Source organism: Squalius cephalus, assembly GCF_949319135.1.
Source record: "Squalius cephalus genome assembly, chromosome: 6".
Lineage (NCBI taxonomy): Eukaryota > Metazoa > Chordata > Actinopteri > Cypriniformes > Leuciscidae > Squalius > Squalius cephalus.
This window is the reverse complement of record NC_137127.1, coordinates 40,459,148-40,479,384: the sequence shown is the minus strand read 5'-3', so window position 1 is coordinate 40,479,384 and position 20,237 is coordinate 40,459,148. Positions and strand designations below refer to the sequence as shown.

The following is a 20,237-nucleotide window of genomic DNA, read 5'->3' as shown; positions in this document are numbered from 1 at the left end:
TTAATCAAAATCTGAAAATTTGCTCGTTCCTTCTCTGATGTCAGTTTAACGGCTGATGTCAGGTGCGCTAAAGTAAAACCCCGCAATCAATATTCTGTTTTACTTGGAAGTACGTCAACACTGAAGTAAAGTCGGTTGCAACCTTAGGTTCACGGGGACTATAAATGTCTCCCAGCATTTTTCCACTAAAATTTCTTTCCACTAAAAAAAGCTTTTGGATTTAATGCAATGAGTAATATAACTGTTTGTGAATGTAAATGTTCTGCAAAGTTGTAAAGTCGAAAATGCACTATACAGTTATTGTTATTGGACTCGCGCTCAGATTGATATGGTAAAATTGACGTGATCTTTACGGTCTCTAAAATGTGTACAAGCGCAGGAGGACTGAGGAAGCCTCCAGAGCTGAAGTTCAGTTAAGGTAATGGGCATTTTGCTTCTGACAAGTGCTGTAAGCGGTAGACCAATCCTAACAGACCCGGCCAATCAGAGCAGAGTAGGCTCACGGAAAGGAGGGACTTAGAGACTGATTCACCCGACGAGTCGTTTGCAAATCATTGAAAAATGTGGTGATGTGCAATGTATATTATGAGAAAATGAACCTTTGCATTTTTACCTTTGATGCATGGAGGGCACCAAAACAAAATTAGGAAACTTTAAAATAGCATAATAGGGACACTTTAACTTTTATAAAAGCAAATAGTCTATTTCTGTTGGCAGCAGAGAGTGGCCTCATTATCAGCTTTTCCACTGTCGAGCAAGTGCAAGCTAGGGCTGGGCGATAAAACGATAACGATATGTATCGCGATAGACACGTAATCAATATCAATAAAAAATGCAATCGATAAAACGTTCGATAATTTTTTTTTTTCCGTCGGAAGAAACCAGCAAAGCAAGTTTGATTGCATGAACAAAGGCACTCACTCTCTAGTAACTAGATAAAACAGGAAAAGTCAGCTCGCCTGACTTAAAGTCTGACCTTAGTCAGACCAATGTCATCTGCAGATTATGCAAGACCGTCGTCAGTTTCTCTGTTATTCGCGTGCTGATGCGCTGTTCTAGCGTGTGCGTTTCTCAGCGCATACATGTGAAGCTCACATGCACTAAAAGCCTGTCTACCAGCGCCTGAATACTAAGTGAAAGCAAACTTGAGAAAATTGAGAGAAAATCTGCTTGTCAAATGCGTGTATAATAGACGCGTCGCGCGCAGCTCTTAAAGAGACAGTAGTAATAGTAAACACGCTGCCGCTTGTCCTTAAAGGGATAGTTCACCCAAAAATAAAAATTATCTCATTATTTACGCACTCTAATGTTGTTCCAAACCTGTATTAATTGCCTTCTAATATTTTCTAATATTAATATTTTGAAGAATGTGGGTATCCAAACAGTAGCTGGTCCCCATTGACTTCCATAGGAGAAAAATATACTATGGAAGTCACTGGGGTACATCAACTGTTGGTCATTCTTCCAAATAACTTTTATTTTCAACAGAAGAAAGAAACTTATTCGAGTTTAAAACAACGTGAGAGAGTAAATTATGAAAATTAGAATTTTTAGGAGAACTATCCCTTTAATGTTAATAAAACAACAAAATGTAAAGAGAAACTAATAACTTTATTGACTAATTGACTAATAACTTTATTAATAGCTTTAATAAGTATCAATGTATAATTTATAGAAAATAGAAAGAAATAGATTTATAGAATTTATAGAAAGAAATCGTAATATTATATTTTTGCCATATCGCCCACCCCTTTATAAAGCATTTCTTACGTATTCTTTAATTTTGCACCTTAATGTTAAGAGATAATTGTTAAGTGTTCATTGTGATTTTAGACTTTTGAGTTTTCCATGGTCGTGTTGACATTTCTGCCTTTATAACTGATGGGATTATAATCAGAGGTAGGTTAAGTTTAAAATAAAAAATCTTTAAATGTAATATATTTGTCTCCTGGACTGGTCCTTATTTTAAATATGTTATAAAAAAATTCAATAATTATCGATATCGACCGATATGAAACACTTATATCGTGATACAGTTTTCAGCCATATCGCCCAGCCCTAGTGCAAGCCAGGGCTAACAACGTGCCAGGCAGGGGCAATAGCCTCAGATCTCGGATTTAAAAAGATATATAAATTTTTCACGAAATGATGCGATCTGAGGAAGTCTGACTTCAAGAAGTCTATCCTTTCAGTCAGAACACAGGAGTTGAGATTTACAGGAGAATATGATTTAACCGGAGTACATATATACACAATTAAAATCATAGGCCTACATGATTTAATTAAGTTCTTCAAGCAGTCTGGTATTTTCCATAAATGTGTATATTTCTTAACGCAGTGGTTAACATAAGTAGCTTTTAAATTTGCTATTATGAAAACATGGGAAATGAGTAGCTCTCCTGACTCAGATAAACTCCGCCTTTGCTCATGACCACTCCCTCAAGCCCCAGCTGGCCCGTTTTGGACCAAGGTATTCCGCGGGCCAAAAACCCCTGGCCTTTGGCCCAGAGGAAGCCCAGATGAGGCCCCGATCAAGACCCGGAAGTGACTGGCCCTGGCACGCACTAGCTTCCATTCCGACATGACTTTTCTTCTTTTTTCTGGATGTCGCAGCAGCGGCAATTTATGAGACGTTTTCAGCAATTCAGAGATTAAATGCTTATTAATTCGCAACAGCAATATATGACTAGCCTGGATGCCAGCCGAACTTAGCCCCGCCCACAACATTTTTAGGTCGGGAAGTTCGGTCTGGAATTGATCCGTTGTGGAGGAATTATGCTCGAACCAGAGCTGTTCGGACCAATCAATTGTCATGGCGGGCTTTATACGATGATGAACAGATGATCAACAGTAACAATCATCCACGTCACCAAAGAGCGCTTGGGTTGAATTCATTTACAACAAAGATGACTGCCGCTGGAGAATTGAGATTTCACGAGTTCACACTTACAAATAAGTCAGATCGAATAAATGCATATTTAGCGTGCTGTCTGAGGAGAGGGCTCCTCTCATGCTGATAGAGTTGACATGGTAATTGTTTGATGACAAGTTGATTGGATTGATTATTTGAATGTGCTCCTACCAAACTTTGTTTATGAAACATCATGTGTAGATTACGCCATCGCGTCTGTTATAGAAGATATCGACAGCGCATTAATTTTAAAAGAGGAACAGAGAACCGCGATCAAGGCATTTGTCAATCGGAAAGATGAATGAAGAACATACGTCACTTACTCCGTTGCTCTGATTGGTTGTAGGTCTATCCAATTGAGTGGAGAGGCATTTTCTTTCCTGGTTCGGTTGAAACACGCCCCTTAATCACAGCCCAATGGAGCAGTATCAGACTCATATTCTGACTAGAATCTGAGTATGACGACGTCAGGCTAATCTATGACAATATGCAGAGTAGAATTTTTTGGCCAAGTCGTCCATCCCATACTATTTAAAATAAAACACTAAGAAAAGCTTGTCTGTCTAATAACTGCAACGTGTTTTTAAAGTGCCCCTATTATGCTACATTAAAGGTTCCTAATATTAATTTTATTTTTGAGGTCTCCTACAATAGGTTTAATGCATTCAAGGTCAAAAAACACTTTCATTTTCTCATAACATACATTGCAGCATCACCTCTTTTCTCAGTGTCTGAAAGGGCTTGATCAAGGATCCAGTCTCTCTAAACCCCTCCTTTCCGAGAGACTATTCGGCTCTGTATGGTCAGATGGCCCAGTCTGTTGTAATTGGTCTACTGCTTACAGCACGTTTTGGAAACGAAACAGAATCAATTCTTTCTTTTAGGAGACAATATATGTATTTGCCATGCACTTTGATCTTTAGAACTTTTAAATTCACAAACAGCTATATTACACCCTGCATGAAATGTAATCTTCGAAAAAGCATAATGGGGCACTTTAAATTATTTAAATATTTGCTTAATCTTGCTTAATATTTACTTAAACTAAATATTTTATGTCAAAGAGGTTAAGCTGTTGATGACTGAGTAAGCAGCAATTGATTGATATTTACTTTGTACTGTTAATGATTAGCACTAGCACCTTACATTGTTTTTTTGTTTTTTTTATTACCACCGTGTAGGTATAGGTGTATATAAATGTATGTATGAGTACATATTTAGTTTTTTTTAGTTTTTTTTTTATTTTTTTTATTTTTTTTTATGTTTAAGTGGAATATGGGTCTGGGGAGGGAGGGGAGAGGGAGGCGGGGTGTTGTTCATTTAAGTTCATAAAAAAGAAAAAAGACATTGTATTCCTGTATGCACTTTATGTCTGTCTCTTGCACTTGATAAATAAAAGTTATTAAAAAAAAGAGGTTAAGCTGACAAAAAAGTTTGGGAATCCCCAACCTCAATGAGTATTACAGAGACATCCGTCACTGGGGTGTAAGCAGTTCGTATGAAAAAGTACGATTGAGATTGTACAAATTCATAAATTAGCTACCAATTCACCAAAACTTAAAATACTGCCATGAGATGGCATTGGAATCCCTGTTCTAAACTGACTGTCCAATTAAAAACACTCAATATTCAAAGTTACACACAAGACACTTATTTTCCACTACAGTATCTACACTGTCGATCATTAAGCATAACATTCATATGAACTAAAGCTGCACAATTATGGATAATTGCACAATTATGGATAATTGATAATGAAAAAAACACTGGACAACTACACAAAATAACATGCAAACTAAAGGTTGTGACAAAATGTTTATTGCCGTGCTATATTTAAAAAAAATATTAATTTGAACAAAATAAAAAATTATTTGAAATAAGTCAATGTCTCATTCATAAAGACTGGATGAATCAGCGTTTGTGAATAAATCTTTTAAATTAATGATTCAATGACAAACACTTTGTCATGGCAGCTGCCCTCTCCGGATCAACGGCAGCGCAAACGCAGATTTGAGAGTTGCAGTATGATGATCGTACTTTCAAAGGTGAACCACAGTCCCTATTCTCCTAAAATCCTTGGTTTAAAAACAATTTCACATCGCAAGTGTCAGCGGAGCATGACGGCCGACCCTCTCATTCATTAACATAGGCAACAAAAAATACGTGCTGTTCACACTCCACTGACGCTTGCGATGTGAAACAGGCGTAATAGACATAGTGTAATCGTTGTCATTAAGAATTAGATTGTGTGGTATTTGAATCGAGTTTGCGATCTTTTAACGGCTAATCGTGTAGCTCTAATAGGAACTGTTATTATAAATCATAATTCACAACCCATCTATAGCAACACCCTAAGAACATGCCAGAACATAAAACCAATCAATTTACCACACAAAGGCTATATAATGCTGGCTAAGTTTTGCAAATTAAAACCATGAGCCATAAAATTTCTAAATGAGACTCCACATCAGAGTAATGTGGTTACTTTTAATTAGAGGTGGGCATAGATTAATTTTTTTAATCTAGATTAATCTAGATTAATTTTGAAATTAATCTAGATTAATCTAGATTAAAATGGCTCATTTGAATTCTGCCGAAGGCATTCAGAATATGTGTGCTACCCAAATAATGACTATAAAAGTAAGTCTTTGAGAACGGGTTTCTCAAGCCAGGTGGCGTATTAGACCAGGGGCTCATCTCCTGTTTCCACAATGCATCACAAACTGCTTGAGAAAGCTGTTCTACTCATAGACTGTAAAGGTTACTACTGTACTGTTACAGTCCATAGGCAACATTAGGTAGGCCTATGTTATTATCAACTACTATAGGCTATCAATTAGGGATGGGCGATATGGCCTAAAATCTATATTGTGATATACATTGCAGCCTCTTGCGATAACGATATACAGTATATTATAATAAAACCATTTCAGAACAGGTTACACAGACCCTGCTAAACAACTGCTAAATGTATTTTTTTTTAAAGGGTATATGTAGTTTTGAGAACATATATTGTGCAAAACTGTAAGTATACAACATAATTTTGCAGATAAATAAAATTTAAGTAGGCTACAATAGCTGCAGAGACTTAAGTAGGTCTAATGTTTATTATAGCTTTGATCTTATGAAACCCCAAATTTAAAGTGATAATATTGTCTAACTAATGTCTTTTCCGTTAAAAAGAAACACAACAACGATTCTTAAAATCGGGCATAGACAGAGATTATGTGTTAACGTTACACCACTAAGATATATTGGAATGAGAATAATACGCGCGCGCTGGTATTCAGTGATATCATGTTTCGTTTTGAATTTGAGGTTGTAGAACGGATTAGTCGTGTGTTAACTTACCGAACCGTTACCCCACACACTCTGTCTATAGTTTGCTGCTGTTTGTCGGACGGCTTAAATCCGAACCAAGTCCAAATAATGGATGTTGCTGCTTTCACTTTCAGCCGTGTTTACTTAAGATGACGACGAATATGCGTTGCAGCCGGGTTTACCTCGCGGCCGCGGGTAGATTGCGTCATCATCTCCCAACGCAACTTGGGGAATAGATTAACGGCGATATTTTTTTTATCGCGCGATAAGAGTCTCGCGTTAACGCAGCGCGTTAACGCCGATAACGGCCCACCACTACTTTTAATCAAAAGTTATTTAAAACAAAGCTTCATTTGAAGCCCCCAACAATTGTATATGGTGTTGAAATTAGTCTATTTACAAATGATGAGTTTGAACATGAACTCATTGAAACATCAAAACATCATTTTTCTAGGGTTGTCAAATCAAAACTCAAACTGATATACATACAAGCCACCAGAAAAGCTGGCAAGCAGCTTGTATGATAAAGGTGTTGATATGCAAAGCGAAATCTGTTTCTAACCTTTATCTGAGGACACAGTTTAAAAATTTACACATTGTTCATTATGCATAACTGGTGTAAGACCTGAAAATAAAAGTGTTATTCTCCTAAACAATGCTAAGAAACAGTTATTCAAAACGCTGTCAAAATTCTAATACAATAATAAAAAAATACTCAAGCAATGGGGTATATAATTTTGTGAATGACGGGTGTTTTATACACCAGAAACCCTGCTGAGCTTTGAGCGGAAATCTGTGGGTGTTGATTTTGACAAGTGCTGTTATGAAAATCTTTTACAACCTATAGCCTACATAACCGGATATTTTCATGATTGACATTCAAATGGAATTAAATGATCACTTTTAGCAGAAGCACACCTACATCTACAATATGAAATGTTTGGAGGAAAAGTGAGAATATACTGAGGGCTGGAACTAATGATTATTTTTCCAAACATTTAATCAAACGTTAAATCTAACGGTCTAATCAAATGGTTAACAAAATGAAAGTGGAATGAAATCGCGCTAATCGTTTAATGCTGCGTGGACTGTTTATCAGCTCGGAGCAATAATAGTGCAGCACAAGCTTAGAGCAGGTTTACACGCGGGCGACCTCAAGACACCATTACTTCACTGTGCTAGGAGATCCAGTAAGCGCTCAAAGCATTTGAATTCACCACAGACTCGCTGCGAGAACTAATGGGAAGTATCCAAATTCAGCACAGAATTCTCTGTTATAAAATACAGGTATCAGATCAAACAACACTAACATGGAAACCAGGAGGAATTGTTATTATAAATCATAATTCACAACCCATCTATAGCAACACCCTAAGAACATGCCAGAACATAAAACCAATCAATTTACCACACAAAGGCTATATAATGTTGGCTAAGTTTTACAAATGAAAACCATGAGCCATAAAATTTCAAAATGAGACTCCACATCAGAGTAATGTGGTTACTTTTAATCAAAAGTTATTTAAAACAAAGCTTCATTTATCAGGTATCAGATCAAACAACACTAACATGGAAACCAGGAGAAACAAACAAGTTTTAAAAGGTTTCTTGAATCCACAAATCATCAGCGTTAACCATAGATTTGATGTAGTAACGCTAACTGTGGTATTGTGGCAGAAATAGTCTTTTTTTTTTTTTACATTATTCATCTCAGGGTTCATACAATCTTTTTAAAGTGAAATTCAAGCACTTTTCGAGGGCTTTCCAAGTGCTACACACTTTTTCCAGCACTTCAAAGCTCTAAATATTATGAATTTTTTATGTTATTTTAAATCTGATGATTTGTACAACTAAAAGTTTAGAAATTTAGGAAAACTAAAACTGCGTCAAACAAACACTTATCTTAAAAAAAAAATGTGCTTGAATGTTTAAATTGGCAAGGCATAAAAGAGTTTAGTTTAAACACAGATAGCAATGTGTGCTGTTCAGGTCTCTCCTGTGCTTGCGCATTTGCCGCATTATCAACCCCTAGGTGACGACAGCGTAAATGACTGGTCATATAGAGCATACGGCACTCGCACTGAACAAAGTTTAGGGGAAGCCAGAATGCGTATCTATCGACAGAAACATACATTAGCCTAAAAATTTTTTTTTTAACATATAGATGCGTATGTGTCGTCAGATTTGAGATGAGCCACGGTGCAAGTGAGTGCCGAACCATGGTAGACTGATAATATGCAAAAAATTGTATCGCGATAATTTTGCCCTATTGCCCAGCCCTACTGATTAGAGGTTCATATGAGACTATTGAAGAACTTTTGTGGAATAAAATAAAAGCCTACATTGCAACATTTGTCGAAGTTGTGAGATGGGGGGCAGGGATTTACACTCTTAGCCTGGATTCATTTTACTCAGGGCAAATGTCATTTTAAATATGGTCCAGCCACTAAAAATGGATCCTTGCAGGAGAGTGAAATTTAAGTGGAAGTTAAGGCAATTAAAAAGTTCTCCTTTTTCATTTCCAGAAGTGGTGAGGAATGAGACATACAAATGGACAAATGCATACAGATACGCAAGCACACACATTTCTTAAAGAAAATTTAGTGGTAGTCCAATTCTGTTGAAGAATTTTCAAAGTGCCTATGCACACAAATGATCACAATTACACATTCTTGTCTTGTTTCTTAAAAACTCTACAAACTAAGTTCACACTGCAAAGACAAAGGCATAATACCCTAAATAAACACTCCTGTTGTCTTAATTTAGGAATGTAGAGAGAAATGGCTGCCAAAGTTTGCCTTCAAACTGTCAATTAACTTGCTGAAGGTATCACGTAATCACTGCAGTGCAATCAAAGGCAATATTTTACAAGCAATAGGCCCAGAGACTCAGACGTAACAAACTTAACTTCCCCCAAGGACTTTACTGTTTATTCTACTATTACACAATCACGTTGAAGAACAGAGTAACAGACCACGGGTAACAAACAATGACGTAATGATCACCAATAAATTAAGTAATCATTACATCCATCTTGTGTGGTACACGTCACGATTACCTTTTTTTTTTGGTTTCCTATATCATTTTATTGGCCTGCGTTACATCTGATGGTAGTTTCATCAACCCTGTACAATGAGAGAAAATCCCTCGCATATGTGCAAAAAAAAAATGGGTCTCATTCATTAATAACTGCATTGATTATTTCTTATTTGTACGCACAGGAGAACTTCTCACGAATTCACAAACACTTTTGTACGCACATGAGTTTGTTCTTAACCTTGTTCTGATGTTAGTGAATTTGGAGTATTCTAAATGAGCAGCCGCGTGCACAAGGCTATTCATTTGCATATAATACACACAAACCATCTCCATATAAGGGCTTTCCACACACTTTCCTTTCAGACTTTCGTCACTCTCGTCAAACTTGCCGCTGTCTGCAGATGCGCCTGATCCTCGAGCAATGCCAAGTGTGCCATTCTCCCCAGTTCTCACAATAAACACCTTTTATACAGACCCAGATTACAGACCTCACATTAGCCAGCTGTACATACGCGTATAACTGCATTATTCAGAGAAACCTTGCAGCTTTTCTTACTCTTTATCTGTATATGGTGGAATGTATTTAAGATGAAATTAAATTGTATTTAATAATTTTTGTATATAATTTTATATATGAATTAGTACAAATAATGCAACATATTTCAATGGAATTATAGTCATGTTAGGATGAAATATAACTTCTTAACATGATAAGGCCGTACAGAGTAAATGCTTTTATCGTACGTGTGGTTTCAGTTTTTTTGGAATAAATTTGAAATTTCATGAAATTTTGGCTGAATCGTGATTTTTTCTTAAAATCATTCATTCGCACATTTCACTCACAAATTTGTGCGTACGGATGCTTAGTGAATGAGACCCATTGTCTTTAAATCACCTGTGACTGTGATAAATAATTTTTTTTGCCTCTAACTCAGATATATTTTGCTGCCTGCTGAGCTCTACGCACCGTTGCTTGGCTGAGAGTGCCCTCTGTCACATGTGCATGTGAGAGAAAGAAAGATGCCACATAAGGAGAATTGACGCACTAGAACCAAACGCAGGGCTCGACAATAAGGACTGCACAATGGCCAAGAGTTGACAGAATGGGCTCTGTCCTGATCGGGCCAGTGCTGCATCGACATGAAAATTTAGAATTTGCACGTTTTTAAGCCTTGCCAATTTTAATCATTCAAGCGCAAGAAGACGTGAAAGAAATCAATTCGGCACTCACACGCTGTGTGAGAAGTATTGTGCACACACATTGGACTTGCGCGCACATCAAGCCGCGTCTGACAGCATGTAAATACTGAATAGCGTTCTCTTTCACGTCTTGTGCTTGAATGGACAAGTTCACACAAAATGATATCAAAATGCCCGTCTTGGTGAGGATCCTAGTAAACAGTCGGTAATGTCTTAAGTGAATGTAAACAGTCGAGAAAGACAACGCATGTGTATCAGTATATTGGATCCATGCATTATGTCTTAAAGTAACAGCAGTCAAAAACAACAAACAACAAATACTCTCTATGACTGAAAATACAAAAAAATCTATCACTGCTCTTGACTGAATAACATTTGTAACTTTAACAAAGATTAATCTAGATTGCGTTTATACAGTGAAGACTGCAGTGTTAATTTACATTTCAATACTTTATTCAATTTCTGTAAGTAAACTGTATATAACTACTGTTAGATCTACCTGAAAAACTACTTGCTTGTAGTTTGATTATTGGTTCTTTTTACAGACTGTCTTTAATAATGTTTGAAAACAATTATATTTTTTATTTACATAGAATTTGCTCATTTGCATTGTTTTTCGCATTCCATGTAAAAAGTCAGGCGAGTAAAATAGAAAATTTGCCAATGGCGACTCGAGCATCTGCGTGTCCCTAGAGGGTTGTTTATTATTTTTCAAGAAAAAGGTGAAAACTGTATGAACAAGCTGTTGCTATTCAAAAAAACTAATTGTATCTAAATATTCAGTGGTCTTAAATACGACTCTCCCTACAATTTTACTTGCTTGGCACTACCGCTGGCAGGAGAAACTAATGGTTTTAATTACTTCACCCCAGTTATAACTGACACGAGATCAGCTCAAGTAAACTAAAAATGGTCCTGAAGCCTGCCGAGAGACAGTATAAAGCAGCAAGAGGAACCCTGCCATACAGGAGATACTGTCCTGTCCTTCAATGTGTCCAAAATGAATAAATACTTTGACTTTTCATTTAGACTTTTCCTATTTATCCATTAGGAATTGATTGGATCATGAAAATGGTTTCGGAGGTGATTAGATTAGAAAGGGTTTGAAAAATAAGTCAAAAAGGAAATTTGTTTCAGAGGTGGAGCAGGTCATCACATTCTAATGAAAGATAAACATTTTTTCTTTTAAATAATGCACTCTGATGAATCATTCACAGTTTCCTTACACAAAACCAGGAACTGTATAAAGGAAATGAGGTCAATTTTGATTTTATGTTGACTTTAACTGGGTGCTCATTTTGAATATATTAAAAATGGTTATTACCTAATAGAGTACACTGCTTTCCTTAGTCAGTGGGAAGACCATTAAAACTCAGGCAGAACCATCCTTTCTTCACAGCAAGCTTGTTCATCTTCATACTGAACCACTTAAATGTTATCCACATACAACAAATCTAAATGCTACAATTAAAGCAAAAAATCTGAATAATGTAAAAAAACATCCTCCCCTTCCCAAGCCATATATTCTGGATGTCAAGAAACTTAACTGCCAAACCAAGATTGTCAACTTCCTGTTTAACCCCAATCTTCACCACACCTGTCCCACACTGGACACATCTTGTTAGCGTGAAGGTAACGGCAAGCGCTATGCGAACTTACCGGCCGTGTGCAAATGCCTCAACCAGCAGCCTAGGGCGACAAGAACGTGGACAATAATGGGTGAAGGAAGGAGGGGGGTGGGGGGGGGGAGTGAAAAAAAAGTTGATTTTAGTCAAATGTGTTATTCCATTAAATGATGACAACGTAAAATCAGAGATGAATTAAATTACAACTGCAGACTAATGTGGCAGCCATTTTGTTCAGTAATATAATCAAAACTTGATGTCAAATGTCATTCTTTGATATGCAAGACATTTTAGAAACACTAAAACTGACTGTAATATCATAAGAAAAAGGATGAGAAATACTGAATGAATAGGCTATACTTAATCACACTCTATATAACCCCTATATGACTTTAGATGAGATTATAAAATGTGTCTCTAACCACATTCAGCTACACTGACAGGGATAGAACACATTTTAACTTAATAAACTAAGCTTGTTTCATGCATTACAACCATAATTGTGCCTCTCCTACTCACTCAAATGAAAAAGGTACAAATTATGTTCACTAATTAGGCATTGTACAAACATCCCACAGATTAAGTATGCTGCTTTTCTATATATATATATGAGGATAATAGATAATTGTGTTGTTGTTTACCGTTCCATTCAAGTGTGCGTCATTAATATAAACAGAGTATACCCATATCTTTAATAAAATAATATACACATACAAACGAAATTAACGTCCGAAAAGAGATCGTGTCGCATAAAAACGGTGTCTAGGTCGTCAGCTCGCGAGGTTTTTAAAGACAGCCGTTAACATTCAAATATGATGGATTTTGACAGAAAATATGATTATGTTTTGTTCAAACGAGCCTAAAGGCCTTCCTTCTCACAACGACACCACCATTAAAGCTACTACAGCAACGTCCACGACATTGAAACTACTAAACGTCAAATAAACAACACGAACATTTACAGAACCGAACACGAAAAGCGCTAATTTCGACCATAACGCCAAACAATTAACAAACAGCTCAAAACATGTCAAACATACCCTGTGCAGTGAGCACACTACTGAGACTTCTAACGTTACTTCCCTGAACTGTTGTCGACGATTAGCAGTTGAATTCCTTCATACGACCATAAAAACGAAACAAACCCATCGCTAGATCCGATCAAGCGCAGTTTGCTGACTGGGAATTGTGCTGCTGTGTGTATTTGGACTGTTGACATGAAAATACGACATGATTATGAAGGCCGTTCTCAGCACAGGCCTGAGCCGATCCTTTTGTTTATTTTGCCCAGTCCATGAAACAAACTCCAATCAGCCTAGACCAGCGCACTGCCCTTACACAACCAAACCACACACAATTTCACCACACAAAAACAAACACGAGTTTAGTTAGTTAGAAATAAACTAAATACAGCATGATAAGTTGATTTTCGCACTCCAAGGCCTTACACACCGGTCTCGCGTTTTGTGGCCCTGCAGAGGCGCTTTTGCGAAATCAAAACATCTGCGGTGGTTCTGTAAAAATGCGTGGACATTCAAAACTACGTTGCCACGGTTGTTGTAAGGCACCACAGTCACCAACACACGACGGGGAGAGAATTTAAGTGAAGTTAACGAAGTCCAGGTGATAATCACGATCAGCTAATGCTAGCCCTCACGCTAGCCATGCTAAGTTAGATAAAACACTCAAAACCATCAGCGTATCTAGCCACTCGCAAATGAACACATTTTTAAGACCGACAAACAGCTTGAACTAGTTTTAAGCGTTGGATAAGAAAAGGGCACGGTTTTGTGTTAAGCTGTCTTTGGTGCTAACTGTTAGCACGGCTAACCGATGCTAATCTGTTGAAGGGACGAAGCGTGACAAGCGATTAACAACAAATAACAGGCATTAATTACAACATCACAAAAAAACATAGTATAATGTGAACATTCAATACAATAGCACTAAAAAGAGGAAGACTGTACCGTTGCTGTCAGTATTTGGCCTACATATGGCAAAGCTAAAGAGCAAAGCCGGTCTCCTGTCGACGTGTATGCGGGCAAGATCAGGTCAAAGTGACTGAAGACGTAAACAAACTACCAGCACCAGCTACACTAATCAACATTCACCTGAACACGACTGGATACGACAGACAAATCAACACTTGTGATGCATCGAAACTTCCTCATTTAAATTAGACGTTTTGTGCCATTACTGACAAATAAAGGAGAAATAGAGAGAAACTTGAAATCATTTCTCGTTACCTTCTAACGTTAGTTCGTGGGCCAGAATGTTATTTATCTTAACAGATCTCTAAACTGGCCCATCCCTTAAAAAAACTAATAAAACCACCAGAAAATGAGTCGTCATATACATTGTGCTACTCAGATGCAGGTCTCATCTTTATGGTTATAATGTCCCGAATATTTCTTTCAAAGGGGATGTAAACGAGTCTCAATTCGCTCGCGATATCTCTCCAAAGTTATTAAAAAAAGATTCGAGTGGCTTATTGTCTATACCATAATACCAATGCCAAAAAGTGAATATATAACACTAATACATAAACAGAAACAAACAAGGGAAACATGAAATGGGCTCGAGGGATGACAACTGGAAACCATTTTTTTCTTTCGTCTGGCTTTTCTCACTCATATTACACGGCTGCTGATTCACACGAAGGGCTCCGATGCGCATAGGAGGTAAGACGATCCCCGGACATTGAAGTTACGTATATATATATGTATATTTTTGGTGTTATTGTAATTACCTATTTGTTCCAGTGTTGTAGTAGCTGTTAGACACAGTGCAGCAGCAGCAGCTTTACCTTCATCAGCTGAGCGACCTGCGAACTGCCGCATCACATCCGCTCCCACAGCGTTCCGTGCTTCCGCAACGCACTACTTCCAACAGTAAAGAACAACGATTATGCCAGCAACCGGCGCGCCGAAGCCTTATCAACCACCGCAACTACGAGAATAACGTTCATTGGAGCTATTGCGAACGGGTTGTGTCACCATTAACCCCGCGCTTTATGAGTGTATCACTAGTGCATCAGAAATGTACGTCAAGATTTCAGAATATCAATCCGCCGGGTCGTGACCCCTCCAACACCACCATCTTAAAAAACCGTTCACCCATACATCATTTTGTGTTAATTATTTTTTTAAACGATTTTAGACATATGTGTTTCTGTCAAGCCAGATGTGAATATGTAAAATAAAAAAAATAAAAAAACATTTCTGTAGAAAATATCGTTTTTTTTGTATACCAGTTGTCATGGTAACAGATAAGCGTCCAAATATGGCATCTCTGCTGGATGAAATTCTGTTTGAAACTGCTGGACAAGGTCCACCTCCCTCTAAAGACTACTACCAATTTTGTATCACACAAAAAGAGGTATTTAACAGTAGCCTACACAAAATGATAATTCAATTGAGATTACGAAGGGACAAATATTTAAATGTGGTGGTGAATTTTTGCATTAGGTTACCTGAATAGCAAAAACAGCATATTGTCTGCCATGTCTGAAAAGCAAAATTGATTATCCTGTTAAAATCGGCATGAAACAGAAGTTGCAATTGTCTTTTCTTCCCTATATTGTGATGTACAGTACATATCGGAGCAAAACGGCTTCTCGAAAAAGAAAAATGCAGGGCGGGACTTGATTTTGTCCATCGCGAATTGGTTGTGGTTTGATATTGGTCAATCTCATGTGAGTGACAGGTTGTCCCGCCCTCGTGCCAGTGGTGACGTCATCAGAGAAGAGATGTTTCTGCAAGAGGGAGGAGAAATTATTGTGATTAAAGATAACAAGGGCACATGGATTTAAAAAAATAAAAATCTGCACAGATGAATCATTTATAATCATTATGTCAATATTCCATAAAAATAGGAATGTAAATTCTTTAACTTTAACTAATATCAGTCATACTAAGATAACAAAACAACAAAAAAATATATTATTAAGCGTTTCATAACTCTTTATTACCAACAGCTTATATGGAGGTGGTGGAAGATTTCAGTCCGAACTGAATTCAGAGGGACAGCACCTGGAGAGATAAAAATGTTCCACCATGACTTTTTGAATGATTCAAAGTTGCAGGGTACCGATCCAGTCTGAGTTATTCTCCAGCTTTACATTTAAATATGTGATCCAACTTGCAATCATGATTTGTGAATGCTATTCTTGATTTTAGAGCGGTTAGCTGTGGTGTTTGGCACCAGGATTCTGGAGTACACTTTGGCTTTGTGTCAAGGGCATTTTGACTACCTGGAACGCTTACCTGACCGACTGCTCCTTAAAATCCTTTCCTTCATGTCCATTCAGGACATTGGCTGTCTCAGCCAAACCTCAAACAGGTTTAAGAAGGTTAGAACAATACTCTGTCCCTTTCTCTGTTTTTTTTTTTTTTTTTTTGTTTTTTTTAGCTAAATGAAGGTTTCATGTCTATCAAATAATATTTTACATTGTAAAAATTTTGAATCTGTTTTATTATTACTGATCATTGCTAAAGAAAACATCACTTTTACTATTGCTCATAACCCCTAACACTAAGTAGCCTATTAAAGGGATAGTTCACCCAAAAATGAAAATTCTGTCATTAATTACTCCCTCATGTTGTTCCAAACCCATAAGACTTTCGTGTATCTATAGAACACAAATTAAGCTTTTTTTGATGAAATCTGAGAGCTTTCTGTCCCTCCGTTGACAGCTACGCAACTGACACTTTGACGCTTCAAAAAGTTCATAAAGAGATCGTAAAACTAATCCATATGAATTGAGCGTTTTAGTCCAATTTTTCTGAAGAAACTCAATCGCCTTACATGATGAACAGATTTAATTTAGGCTTTTATTCACATATAAACACTGATCAGTGACCATAAACAGAAGCTCAACTGAACCTGCTTGACATTCGAGAACAAACCTCATTGGTTCTTGCAGAAGCTCAAATGTGCTGCGTAACATGAGAATGAATCTCATTGGTTCTTGAGGAAGCTCAAACGTGCTGCGTAACATGAGAATGAATCTCATTGGTTCTTGAGGAAGCTCAAACGTGCTGCGTAACATGAGAATGAATCTCATTGGTTCTTGAGGAAGCTCAAACGTGCTGCGTAACATGAGAATGAATCTCATTGGTTCTTGAGGAAGCTCAAACATGCTGCGTAACATGAGAATGAATCTCATTGGTTCTTGTAGAAGCTCAAACGTGCTGCGTAACACGAGAATGAATCTCATTGGTTCTTGAGGAAGCTCAAACGTGCTGCGTAACATGAGAATGAATCTCATTGGTTCTTGTAGAAGCTCAAACGTGCGTAACACGAGAATGAATCTCATTGGTTCTTGAGGAAGCTCAAACGTGCTGCGTAACACGAGAATTAATCTCATTGGTTCTTGAGGAAGCTCAAACGTGCTGCGTAACACGAGAATTAATCTCATTGGTTCTTGAGGAGGCTCAAACGTGCTGCGTAACATGAGAATGAATCTCATTGGTTCTTGTAGAAGCTCAAACGTGCTGCGTAACATGAGAATGAATCTCATTGGTTCTTGAGAAAGCTCAAACGTGCGTAACACGAGAATGAATCTCATTGGTTCTTGAGAAAGCTCAAACGTGCGTAACACGAGAATGAATCTCATTGATTCTTGCTGAAGCTTAAACGTGCTGCTTAAAGGGATGGTCTGGAGTAAAATCAACCTAGGGTCCTTTGCACCATGACCTCGAGCCAAATACCCCCCCAGAAGCCTTTTTTCCCTTAGTCGAACATTATTAAATTTAGAACTAATTTAGATATATCTCTAAATAAACTCTAACTTTAATAATGTTCGACCAAGGGAAAAAAGGCTTCTGGGGGGTGTTTGGCTCGAGGTCATGGTGCAAAGGACCCTAGGTTGATTTTACTCTGAACCATCCTTTTAACACGAGAATGAATCTCATTGGTTCTTGAGAAAGCTCAAACGTGCGTAACACGAGAATGAATCTCATTGGTTCTTGAGGAAGCTCAAACGTGCTGCGTAACATGAGAATGAATCTCATTGGTTCTTGAGGAAGCTCAAACGTGCTAACGCATTCTCATCCTAGGGCGTCATATACTGACGCTTTTGACATTTCGTCTACATCCAACACACATGGCACCCTTTAGCGTCAATATGAGATGCAGATAGCTTTATTCGGTTATGGGTAGGTTTAGGTCTGGGGTAGGGTTAGGGTTAGACCGCTAGGAGGCGCCTTCTGGCCCATATCTATCTGCGTCTCATATTGACGCTAAAGGGTGCCATGTGCGTTGGATGTAGACGAAATGTCAAAAGCGTCAGTATATGACGCCTTGGGATGAGAACGGGCTGAACGTGCTGTGTAACATGAGAATTAATCTCATTGGTTCTTGCGGAAGCTCAAAAGTGATGCGTAACATAAGAATGAATTTAATTTGTTCTTGAGGAAGCTCAAACGTGCTGCGTAACATGAGAATGAATCTCATTGGTTCTTGCGGACGCTCAAACGTGCTGCGTAACATGAGAATGAATCTCATTGGTTCTTGAGGACGCTCAAACATGCTGCGTAACACGAGAATGAATCTCATTGGTTCTTGAGGATGCTCAAACATGCTGCGTAACATGAGAATGAATCTCATTGGTTCTTGAGGAAGCTCAAACGTGCTGCATAACATGAGAATGAATCTCATTGGTTCTTGAGGACGCACAAACATGCTACGTAACACGAGAATGAATCTCATTGGTTCTTGAGGACGCTCAAACGTGCTGCGTAACACGAGAATGAATCTCATTGGTTCTTGCAGAAGCTCAAACGTGCGTAACACGAGAATGAATCTCATTGGTTCTTGCAGAAGCTCAAACATGCTGCATAACATGAGAATGAATCTCATTGGTTCTTGCAGAAGCTCAAACATGCTGCGAAACATGAGAATAAATCTCATTGGTTCTTGCAGAAGCTCAAACATGCTGCATAACATGAGAATGAATCTCATTGGTTCTTGCAGAAGCTCAAACATGCTGCATAACACGAGAATGAATCTCATTGGTTCTTGCAGAAGCTCAAACATGCTGCGAAACATGAGAATAAATCTCATTGGTTCTTGCAGAAGCTCAAACATGCTGCGAAACATGAGAATAAATCTCATTGGTTCTTGCGGACGCTCCAACGTGCTGCGTAACATGAGAATGAATCTCATTGGTTCTTGAGGAAGCTCAAAAGTGCTGCGTAACATGAGAATGAATCTCATTGGTTCTTGCAGAAGCTCAAACGTGCCTCGTAACACGAGAATGATCCTCATTGGTTCTTGCACATCAAGCGAACATGCTTGAGCTTCATACCACCACTGATGTGAGTTGATGGATTATATGTGAATAAAAGCCTAAATTCAAACTATTCATCATATAAAGCAATCATGTCTCTTTAGAAAATTAGGACTAAAACACTCAATTCATATGGATTAGTTTTACAATCTCTTTATGAACTTTTTGAAGCGTCAAAGTATCAGTTGTGTAGCTGTCAACTAATTTCATCAAAAATAACTTAATTTGTGTGAAGATGAACAAAAGTCTAACAGGTTTAGAACGACTTGAGGGTGAGTAATTAATGACAAAATATTTTGGGTGAACTAACCCTTTAAACTTTGTGCTACAGAAATGATAGAGTGTGATATATGTGTTTTTATGTAAATGTACATGTGTGTCCAGATATGTAACTCAGAGGAGGTCTGGAAGCAGACTGTGATGGCTTGTGATATGATTTCCGAAGACATGGAAATGCTGGCGAAAGCCATGGGTTGGAAGAACATCTTCTTTACGTTTTATTACAAACAAGAACATGGCAACATGGCCTGTCCTGCAGAGGAAGAAGATAAAGCCAATACTGCATCTCCATGAGCTATTAAATACAACTCTCAATCAACAGGACAATTAAAACGATATCAAAGTGTGCATTCATTTACTACTTCTGTATTTTAATGCTTGCAGTTATTGATTAATGACAAGTTTATGAAACATTCAAATGAAATCCTATGCTGAATGCCAAAATATTAAAGCATTACTTTGAAATTATTAATGTATGCAATACATAATTATAATTTTTTTTATTAGTAATTCGTGTAATTCGTAATTCGTCTTTTTTTTAAGAACATGATCGAATTATTCACCCAGTGTA

At 37.6% G+C, this 20,237-nt stretch overlaps 2 protein-coding genes across 8 annotated transcripts in view; one reads left to right on the top strand and one right to left on the bottom strand.

Annotated features, from left to right (window-relative positions):
• Positions 1 to 14,971, bottom strand: part of trip12 (thyroid hormone receptor interactor 12) — a 68,742-nt gene extending 53,771 nt beyond the window's left edge. For 3 of the 7 annotated variants that reach the window (XM_079874323.1, XM_079874325.1, XM_079874329.1), the window contains exon 1: positions 14,846 to 14,969. The gene's annotated coding sequence lies outside the window, so the exon portion shown is untranslated. Of the gene's footprint in view, positions 1 to 12,130; positions 12,161 to 14,845 lie in introns of all 7 variants that reach the window. The other 4 variants (XM_079874324.1, XM_079874326.1, XM_079874327.1 and 1 more) reach the window with 4 other exon arrangements.
• A 407-nt stretch (positions 14,972 to 15,378) lies between these two features.
• Positions 15,379 to 20,004, top strand: fbxo36a (F-box protein 36a; the record flags this gene model as incomplete). The annotated part of the gene is made up of 4 exons (XM_079874454.1): positions 15,379 to 15,474; positions 16,073 to 16,181; positions 16,275 to 16,447; positions 19,772 to 20,004. 4 exons carry the CDS (start codon positions 15,379 to 15,381, stop codon positions 19,958 to 19,960), a joined length of 567 nt encoding a protein of 188 aa, XP_079730580.1. The 3' UTR covers positions 19,961 to 20,004.
• Positions 20,005 to 20,237: the final 233 nt, after the last annotated feature.